Below are 10,852 nucleotides of genomic sequence, written 5' to 3'. Positions count from 1 at the left end.
TTTATTCATTTTGTAATATGAAAAAGAAAATTGACATTTCACATACCTCATTTAAACGGAATAAATTATAAATATACAAAAACGAGTTTTGCTTCGCAGTCCTTAAAGAACTGCATTTATACACAATCCGCGACACTTTTTCAAACCCACAAAGGGCCAGAAATTAGAAATTATTTTATATATTGCAATTTGAAATTAAGTTTAATCGATATGAGAAATTTGGTTTTAATTGCGTAGTTCAAACATTTGTTATGATTAGAAATTTTACAACAAAAACAGGTATAAATGCGGCGTTTCGAGATAAAGGGAGCTTAGATTTTCACGTATGAAATTATATAGAATCTGTTCCCCTAAAAACTTATCCCTGTCAAATAATTAGGGCGAAAAAATAGAAAATGAGCTTTTAACATTTTAGTTTTTCAGGGTGGAAGAGATAAGAACACTTATTTCGAGTAAAATTTCGCTTTACTACTCCTGCTTTACTACTCCTAAAATGAGGTCCCTCATTCTGATTTGTGGTTTTAAAAGCAGTGTCGTATTTCAGACATTTATCATACATTCAGAAAAGGTGTTCATATGTGTGTTGTTACATCTTGTATAAGTTTTAAACTTCAATTCGAACTCGAGTCATAATAGTCCTTGATTTAGCTTTGTTCCGAAACGCCGCATTTATACCCGTTTTTGTTGTAAAATTTCTAATCATAACAAATGTTTGATCTACGCAATTAAAACCAAATTTGTCATATCCATTAAACTTCATTTCAAATTGCAATACATATAATAATTTCTAGTTTCTGACCCTTTGTGGGTTTGAAAAAGTGCCGCGGATTGTGTATAAATGCAGTTTTTTAAGGACTGCGAAGCAAAACTCGTTTTTCTATAATATCTTTCCCTTTTTGGGGAGAAACGTTATTTGGGAATAAATTAGTTCTGGAATAGTGAAACTCATTCGTCCAATTATATAGTATCATGAGTTAATAATATGTTAGCTCCCTATAAGTTACCCAGGCAATTCATTTTTATACTCCAGCGTTTTCTCCCGCGCCGCCGGGTTCCCAATTATATGCGACGCTCTGCGGCCGCCACGTGAACGAAAATCTTATTTACTCTTCTTTCCGGTTTTTCCCCGGAAGCGCGTGTAGTGGAAGCTAGCCAATGATATCGGAGCTATTTAAGCAGCCGAATATTTCGCTCAGTAGCCTCGGTTAAGAAAACAGTTAAGAGATCAATGGATTGGATTTATCTCAGTTGTATAATTTTCTGGTTTCAAGTCACAACAACAACTCTTATCTTTAGCATTCTTTATCAATATCGGCAAATTGCATTGAGTTCTTGCATTTTTTTGTCTCAGTACTGACACAAACGCCACGATTTAATGTTAAATTGTTAAAAAATAAACATTCACGACTAAAACACTCCCTTGGTGAAAAAGCAGCCGACGAGCGGGATTTTTTTTCGACAAGAGCGAGCGCAACATTCGGATTTTTTCCCGCGCTGGCGAAATGAGAAGAAATCTCTGGATACATTACGCCTATGGAGCCTGAGTAACTCATAGCAAAAGCGGATAGAATAACAGAAAGTCTGGCTCTCACAGTAGTTTCAGCCTTTTACAACGGTTTCCACCTAAGTCGAGAAGCGTCTTACCACACACTTACCCCCTTAGAGAAGGTAGCCAATCACGAAGCAGTTTGTTTACGTAATGGGGCGTATTAAATCTATCGAAAATAGACCCGGGCGACACTAGCGCGTCTACCGGGAATCTTTGAAATAAAAAAAAGCTTTCTGCTTATTTCTAAAAAAAAAAAAACTACTTGGAAAATGGCGGTCTCCGTGTCGTGCTAGAGTGCTAGTTCATTTTAACCTATTAATTTTTCGCTCTTGGTAAATTGGTTTTAACAATGCCGCGTAAAAGATCACAACAACAACAAGATTTGATGCCAAAAAACAAAACCACTCAATATAATGCCTATGCAAAGGTTCAGCACACTGTTGGTATTCAAACCAGCCTTGGCCAAACATCGACGTCGTTGGAAAGTTTAAAACCGTTAAATTTAACGAAGGAAGTTCAAACAGATTTGGAAAAGGTTTTAGATAACGGGTCACGTAATGTTACTGTGGAAACTCAAACGGAAATATTTGGATTCATAATTCCAGCGTGGAAATGGGATGAAATTAACTCTTTTGCTAAGTTAAATGCCCAAAAACGGAAACGCGAAGATGGGGATATGGATTTAAATTCCAAGAAACGTAAACTATGTATTTGCGATAGTGAAACCCATACCTTGGCTTCAGATTTTAATCAGAGCGATAATAAACCCGAAGAGGAACTATCAGAGACATCAGTTGCAAATTTAATCGTTAAAGACACTTTAGTAGCTCGACCATTTAATACTCCATCATCACCGTTGATAAAGCTGCTTCCTCACCTTGAAACTTCAAATCTAGGTAAGCTTTTTTTCTTGTTTACCTTTGCAGAATTAAGGGTTGCCTATACCAAAGCTATACCCATATTTTGTTTATATTTTAGGATCACTTTCCATAAAACATTTGACAAATCAAAATGGTCTTTTGGAACAACTAGAAATTTCTAAAAATAATGGATTAATTGGTGTTTCTTCTTATTATGATACACCAATCAGGATGTTATTTGATTCAACGGGAAAAGGGACAATTTTGACTCTTTTGAATCTGCTGAAGAATTTGAATATTTTGATTTTGCCACTGCAACATTGAAAACGGATATTATTTCAGTTAAATTGAACCTTTTAAATGAAAACAAGGTGTTCTGCTCAGGAATATCTAAAGTTAGTAAATACCAATTTATTATTAATATTAAAATAACGTATCTAAATTATAATGCTTAAATCTTTTATATCAGAATGAATGTGAAGGGCTGGAAACTACAAAGAATCTTGTCAAATTTACTGCCCCTTTCGAACGTTATCAATCCAAGGAATGTTTCGTATGGTTTGTACCTCCAGTTAATGCCAGTAAAGATAAAATTCAGAACAAGCTTTATCAATGTCGCAAATGTCGAGCTCTGAACTGGTAATTTTTCAAAATTAACCTACAAATTCAAGAAGTAATTAATGTATCCAAATTTAAAAGGTATCTGACTCATGCCCAAAAGAAAAAGGCGTCATTAACTCCAACGAGGAAGCAAAAGAGACAGTTACATAATTCCTCATGTAGAATCGGTGTTTTAACACCAAAATCAAGGCGCAACAGACTTCGTCAAAATAAAAGCAATCGATCATTTCTAAACAGAAAGATAAGACAACTAGAAGAAAAGATCAAAGAAACAAGCCTGCAACTAAGTGAAGACCAAGATAAGAAAATGCGAGAAGTTGTTCAAGAGATTAACCTAAAAGATCGAGAAGAATTAGAGAAAATATTTGATAGCGTATCTAAGAAAAATAAAGTGTTAAGTCGGGCATTAAGAAAAGCGTGGGAGATGAACAGTAAACCTTGTTTGCAAAATGATTTTCTAAAGGATCAAGACAAATGTGTTAATGGCTCTAACGGCAACAGATGGTCAGCCTTAACATATAGAATTGCACTAAGTGTTTATTCGAGATCACCTGCAGCTTATGACGCACTTTCTGCCTTTGACGTGTTAAAGTTACCAAGTGTACACACTTTACAAGCAAAGCTACGTAAAATCCCAAGTAAACCTGGAATTGACCTAGAACATCTCAAAACGGAATCAGACAGATTTGATCAGTTTATTAAAGATAACCCACAACTACAAAATCCTGTGAAAGAAGGAGCGTTAATTTTTGATGAAGTCAAAATACTTGGAAAGATGATGTGGAATTCGCGGAATGGCGAGTTTGTTGGATGCCAAATGAACCCTACCGAATTTGCTTCCCTGGAAGACTTGTATAAGTATAAAACAGCTTCAGAAATCCTTGAAGCAGAGTACGTACTCCAGTATTTGTGGCGATGTACCAGTACCAAGTTTGATATCATTGGGCCTTACTTTATGTTTGCTAAACCCACATCTCACGCAGCAATTACAAGTTCGATGCTGAGGACTGTATTTGCGTTTCATAGTGTCGGTCTAGAAGTTGGTGCTCTCGTCTGTGATGGAGGAAGTTGCAACATGACTGCAATGAGACAAAGTCTTGGCAAAACAAAGTCAACTTCCCATTCCCTTAAACAAGATGGGTCTCTGGATTTTAGATTTGAAACAAGATTTCGCAATCCCTACGTTAAAGGGGCCTGGATCTACTGGATAGTTTGCCCTAGCCATCAGCTCAAGAACATCATAAATGCACTAGAACATTCACAGGATAAAGGTACAAGGGATTTTACTATTGGTGGGATTCGCTTTGGATGGTTACAAATTAAAGATGTAAAAAAGAGGGAAGATGACAGAAGAGATTCGGATGAGATGGTCCAAGTTAAGGGTCTGCTGAAATCTCACATTGATCGAGACTCTTGGACTAATTGTCACTCCAGCACGAATCATGCAACAAAATCCTCTTCTAGGAGAACTCTTTAACTGTGCCAACCCATTGTATGAAAAGCAACCAATAGATGCACCGTCTGTCATGGCTTGTTACGATTATTTGAAGGCATGTCAACATATTTTTGAAGAGGGTCTACTATCCAAAAGGCCTGTAAGTGGAGATGATTCTGATCCAATCAAGTCAATGTTAAAAGGCTTAAAATACTTCGAAACTTGGGCTTCAGAAAAAATATTGGCAAATGAGAAAATGACAAACAACCGACACTTTTTAGCATGGCAGACATGGGAGCTCCTTAGGGTTTCCATTTATGGTTTCATTGACTATGTTAAAGACTTTACAACTAGACATCCAACAAGGTGTATCTACCCTGTGAGAATAAATGGATCTGCGGTCGAAACATTATTCAGTCAAATGAAATATATCGCAGCTTCGAAACTTACTGGCTTAAATGTTCATAGCAGCAGACGCGCAATAATGGTGAAAAATATTACGAAAAGTTCCCAAAATGCTGAATCATCCTATCGTAAAGTGGGATTAGATCTCCTAGATAAAATAAAACCTTGTAATACAAAGCAATAAAATTAAGCGTAACAGTTTAAATAACGATTGGTTTTTAATCGCAAACACATTATCTGAGACATAGATAATAATCTAAGAACTTTGGCCTAACACGTTAATTGCGTGCACTTCATGAGCTATCACAATTACTAATTGTTTTAAAATTTAAAACAAAAAAGGTATCACATCTTTCAATTACATAAAGGTAAAAATAGTTATCACTGTTTTTAAGTGTATTTAAAATAATCCAAGTTCTTAAGCTTTAGGAACTAGTTATCACATTTTCTAATGGTAATTAAAATAACAAAACAAAAATATCTAAGTGAAATTAAAATAATAACCAAAGTTTTCTAGTTAACTAAAAAGTTATCACAGTTTTTAAGAGTAATTAAAATCGTCAAAAATTCTTCTTTTAATTATTCTTCCCCGTCTCGATACTTGTGACGTACATGGTTGGGGGCTTGTATTGTCAACGCTACAAATGTTTGGACCACTTTCAGCCTGGATGTCTTTCTTAACTGCTGTGGCTAATACCTTTGACTTCTTACTCAAGGGAGGTATTGGAGTAATTCCTTTCAACATGGTGGTTGGGCCTTTCTTTTTTCTTCGATTTTCTTTGGTGGTTGTGCCGTTGTTTGTATTTGATTTTCTCTTTTGTGCGTGTGATTTATTTTGAATTGTCTTTCTTCCTCTTTTTCCTTTTTGTCCATATAAAACACACCTTAAAGTTTGGCCCCCTACACCTCTATTACCTTTCCTCTCATTTCTTTTCCTAATTTGCCCTCTAATCAAATCAGCAAGTTTACCATGCACGATTTTTCTCTCAAAAATGAGGCGATATGCTTCAAGTTCTTCACTTGTGAATCCTTCTTGTTTAATTCGAGGTATTTTCTCCACAATACCATGAAATATACCTTTTAAAGTCGGATTGTTTTTGACGACTGCCACAGTTTCTTCTACAGTAATTTAATTTAACGTAAATTAAAATAACATGAATGTTTGAAATTAAAATATGTAATACTTACTAATGGATTTGTGAGGATTAATTCCGTACGACCATCTTCTAAATTCATCAACAACTAGCTTTACAATTTTATTGACATATGGAATTATTGTCGCATCAGCAACAAACAAACCTCCCTGGTTTATTTCATCAAGGGCCGGTGGAATATCTGTTTTTAACAGATCGCAATTACGTAGAGAAAGGCTAATTTTGTAGTTCACGTGTGCTTTGTCTCTTTGCTTCTGGGTGAGAGGTTTCTTTCCTTTCTTTATTTTTTGAAAAACTTGCATTCCACGCTTATTAACGCCCCAGATTTCTCCCATGGCTCCTCCAACTAGTCTATTCATTGTATAAAGTCGGTCTGTTTTAAAATGACGCAATTTGTACTTAACGCTATCAGCCTTGGAAATATTTAATGGATAATCGTGTTGGCGTCTTTCAGACACTTTTTCCAATTCATTTGCTACAATTTCCCCCTCTCGAAGAGCTTCGGCCTTACAGTCCAAAAGCGTCCAAGCAATCCAATGTATCACATTTGACAGTTCAGATTCAAAAATAGCGTTACAAACAATAACAGGACGTGGAGCACCTTCGGCCAACACCAAATTATAAACCCAGTTGTTCCAGGAAAATAAAAACTGCGAATAACCCGCCACATCATCTTCGTGCTTTGACTTGAGAAGATTATATTGTGCTTCCATATCTTCTATAATTTCTTCTAAACTCCCATTCCTATGCAAATACTCCAAGGCCCCTTTCCTTTTTCCTGACACGTCCAATTTAAAGAAATGATCCTTTTCATATTTGTCCAGTATCACATTCATTATAACTTTGCTATCCGTATTTCCCATTATTATTGATGATTAACTTGACTAGACCATGAGCTTCTTACTTGACTTATGACAGAATGTTTCGTTGATAATGATAACCTTTAAAAAACTTAAAAAGTGAGAAACATCACCTAAGCCTTGGTCAACAAGAGCAACAAGTGCACCCTAGCATAATGTTATTTGTCAATAAACACGTCTGCGTTAACTAACTTGACTAGAGAATTAATACTGAGGTCGTTACGACCAAATGTTTACATAAAACAGTTTAAAACATATTTAAAATTAAAAACTTACTTAGCTGGCTCGACAGGCTCGTAACAATTCCACCATTCCACGCGCAGCAGCAAACACACACCACTCAAAATTCTGAAGACCATATAGTCAAGTAGATTGGCAAGACTAAAGGAACTATTTTCTCCAACCAGATCACGCATGTACCTAGAGTCAATCGCCGTTTGTAACTCGGGGCTTAAAGGGGGTCGCACTAAAAATAGAACTATGGGGGCTTCTAATTTTACGTGGAGCTGCTCAGAGGTTGAGAGCCAGACTTTCTGTTATTCTATCCGCTTTTGCCAATAGTGGTCCACTCCTATCAAAATTTCAATATTGGTTTCGCCTATTTTAGCCTGGCTAGGAGGATCACATAGTTTTGGACCCTTTTCGCTCATTAATTCCTCAATTTGTTGGAATTCATTAGCAGCCACGGCTTCAAATAAATACGGTAGAACTGTTGCCTGAATTTCTACACTTTTATCTGGATCTACTTGACTTTGTTAGACTACTCTCACTACCTTTCTGATCTCAGAGCTTTGATTTTTATTTGCAAAATTGTATACTGTTATTGTTTCTTACCCTACCTCGGTAAGTCTAATTTCTTTGAAACTTCTTCCCTAATAAATGTAGCTTGTGACCCATTATCTAGATGAATTCGTACGCCTAATTGTTTTCTGGGTTCTGGGGGTTTTGAGCTGTAGTTTTTGAAGTTTGCAACAGAACTGAACCTAATTCTACCTGAGATGACGTTATGCTCATTGTGTTTACTCCGTTTTGTGCCTGATCATTTTTAATTTCATTCCCGCCAACGTTTCGTTTGTTAGACTTGTTTTGATTACAAATTGCTGCATTGTGACCACCATCGCAACGTTTGCATGTTTGATACCTAGAATTGCATTCGCTAGCCATATGACCCCTTTTTATGCAAATAAAGCATCGTTCTTGTTCAATAATTAACCTTCTTTTATCCTCTAAACTGTATTTTTGGCAATTAGTAAAAGTGTGACCATCGTTTTCACAAAATATACAATAAAATGAACCTATGTTTTGAAACTGGCTGAAACCATTGGTTTGCATTCTAAAATTATCCTTATTTCTAAAATTTCCTTGACCAAAATTTCCCTGATTTCGTAAATTTCTAAAATTTCCTTGATTTTTCTGTTTGTTTACGCTTTTTGTTAGGGCTGATGCAGAAGCTGTTTTTGGTCCGTTCTCAAACGGTTTGAATTCTTTTGGTTTTACTTCTTTGTTTTTTACCTCTCCGAGTGACGTATGTCACGGAGAGGTTCTAATTTCGACGTGTCTGTGTGCGTCTGTATACGATTGACATGTGGGGATTCTGACAATCTTTTCACCCACATAGTGGGGACCCGACTTACATGTGGGGACATTTTAAAGTCCTCACATGTAAGTAATTAGATAAATGATATAATTAGACTAATTAGAGCCCAAATTAATTTTTTTAAAAAAGTCCCCACTTGTAAGGTACTTGGTCTTTTCACATTACAAGTGGGGACCATGGAAATTAACACATATCCGAGAGATGTCGCCAGAGGTTTTCACACACCCGGGTACCCAGTTGTACGAAATGAGGACCATATGGTCTCTTCGGCGTACATGTGGGGGCTCAAAAATGGGTTTTCATTAAAATAAGCACAGATAGATGTCGCTACTTTAGAAATACAAAATATACATTATTCAGCGATAACAATATAAAATCTTGTATCTCACAGACCGAACGGTGATTTTTTCATAATTTAATTACACTTGACGTACGAAAACTACTTTTCCTAATTCTTTAGGCGTCATTAAATTAACTTCGTTTAAAACAATAACTCGATTTAAAAAACTGTATGTCCCCAGATGTACATTAAAAAGATGGCCAAGTTCCCCACATTTTAAAATGGGACTAACGTTACATATAATGTAAATTTCATCATAATTATCAATATTTTAATTAAAAAAAGTGAATTAAAATGAATTTTGAAAACATGTATATTAACGACCCCACTTGTCCGTTGAAATGACAGCGAAGGTCCCCACTTGTAAAATTATCTAGTTTAAAAAAATATCTTCAAATATTTGAAGGAACCGTAAAAATCCTATTTCTAAAATTTCATCATAATAATCTACATTTTAATTACAAAAGTATAATATACATGTATTTAGAAAATGTGTGTATAAAAGACCCCACTTGTCTGTTGAAATGACAGCCAAGGTCCCCACTTGTAAATTTATCGAGTGTGAAAAATTATCTTGAAATACTTGATGTAACCATATAGGCTTTGACAATAATTCAAAATCTAAAAATTTATACACAAATGTCCCCAGATATATGGTAGGAAGATGGTTTAGGTCCCCACTTGTAAACCTGAAATTGGCTCAAAACTTAAAAGTTAAGCTAGAAATAGGACTGATTACATAAATTTCATTCTGATAATCAATATTTTAACTATAAAATTATAATATACATGAAATTTGAAAATGTGTGTTTAAAAGACCCCACTTGTCAGTTGAAATGACAGTGAAGGTCCCCACTTGTAAATGTATCGGGTGTGAAAAATGAAATACTTGATGGAATCATATAGGCTTTGAAACTAATTCAAAATCTCTTAATTTATACACAAATGTCCCCAGATATAAGGTAGGAAGACGGTTTAGGTCCCCACTTGTAAACCTGAAATTAGCTCAAAACTTAAGTGTTAACCCTTTCAAAGGTCCGATTACCTAAATTTCATTATAATAATCAATATTTAAACTCTAAAATTAAAATATACATGAAATTAGAAAATGTGTGTTTAAAAGACCCCACTTGTCTGTTGAAATGACGGTGAAGGTCCCCACTTGTAAATTTATCGAGTGTGAAAAATGAAATTGAAATACTTGACGGAACCATATAGTCTTTGACACTAATTCAAAATCTAATAGTTCAGACACAAATGTCCCCAGATATAAGGTTGGAAGACGGTTTAGGTCCCCACTTGTAAACCTGAAATCAGCTCAAAACTTAAGTGTTAAGCCTTTAAAAGGTCCGATTACCTAAATTTCATTATAATAATCAATATTTAAACTATAAAATTAAAATATACATGAAATTAGAAAATGTGTGTTTAAAAGACCCCACTTGTCTGTTGAAATGACGGTGAAGGTCCCCACTTGTAAATTTATCGAGTGTGAAAAATGAAATTGAAATACTTGATTGAACCATATAGGCTTTGACACTAATTTAAAACATAATAATTTATACACAAATGTCCTCAGATATAAGGTTGGAAGACTGTTTAGGTCCCCACTTGTAAACCTGAAATCAGCTGAAAACTTAAGTGTTAAGCCTTTAAAAGGTCTTATTACCTAAATTTCATTATAATAATCAATATTAAAACTATATAATTAAAATATACCTGAAATTAGAAAATGTGTGTTTAAAAGACCCCACTTGTCTGTTGAAATGACGGTGAAGGTCCCCACTTGTAAATTTATCGAGTGTGAAAAATGAAATTGAAATACCTGATGGAACCATATAGGCTTCGACACTAGTACAAAATCTAATAATTTATACACAAATGTCCCCAGATATAAGGTTGGAAGACTGTTTAGGTCCCCACTTGTAATCCTGAAATTAGCTCAAAACTTGAGTGTTAAGCTAGAAATAGGACTGATTACTTAAATTTCATTCTGATAATCAATATTTAAACTATAAAATTAAAATATAC

General features: G+C 35.0%; 2 protein-coding genes across 2 annotated transcripts; one reads left to right on the top strand and one right to left on the bottom strand.

The window, feature by feature from the left end:
- The first annotated feature begins 1,805 nt into the window (after nt 1-1,805).
- On the top strand, nt 1,806-2,733 carry LOC149655986 (uncharacterized). The gene is made up of 2 exons (XM_089844961.1): nt 1,806-2,445; nt 2,528-2,733. The coding sequence occupies exons 1-2, from the start codon at nt 1,899-1,901 to the stop codon at nt 2,731-2,733; spliced, it is 753 nt and encodes a 250-aa protein (XP_089701087.1). The 5' UTR covers nt 1,806-1,898.
- A 3,388-nt stretch (nt 2,734-6,121) lies between these two features.
- LOC149655985 (uncharacterized) lies at nt 6,122-7,429 on the bottom strand. The gene is made up of 3 exons (XM_089845026.1): nt 7,161-7,429; nt 6,929-6,965; nt 6,122-6,870 (listed from the first exon to the last, which is right to left on the bottom strand). Exons 1-3 carry the CDS (start codon nt 7,298-7,300, stop codon nt 6,835-6,837), a joined length of 213 nt encoding a protein of 70 aa, XP_089701152.1. The 5' UTR covers nt 7,301-7,429; the 3' UTR covers nt 6,122-6,834.
- Between the last annotated feature and the right edge of the window lie 3,423 nt (nt 7,430-10,852).

The sequence above is a fragment of the Phalangium opilio genome, unplaced genomic scaffold, assembly GCF_054372755.1.
Source record: "Phalangium opilio isolate 3A_F unplaced genomic scaffold, DU_Popi_V2 ptg000078l_1, whole genome shotgun sequence".
Taxonomy (NCBI): Eukaryota; Metazoa; Arthropoda; class Arachnida; order Opiliones; family Phalangiidae; genus Phalangium; species Phalangium opilio.
The sequence above is the reverse complement of the archived record's forward strand: the minus strand, read 5'-3'. Positions and strand labels throughout refer to the sequence as shown.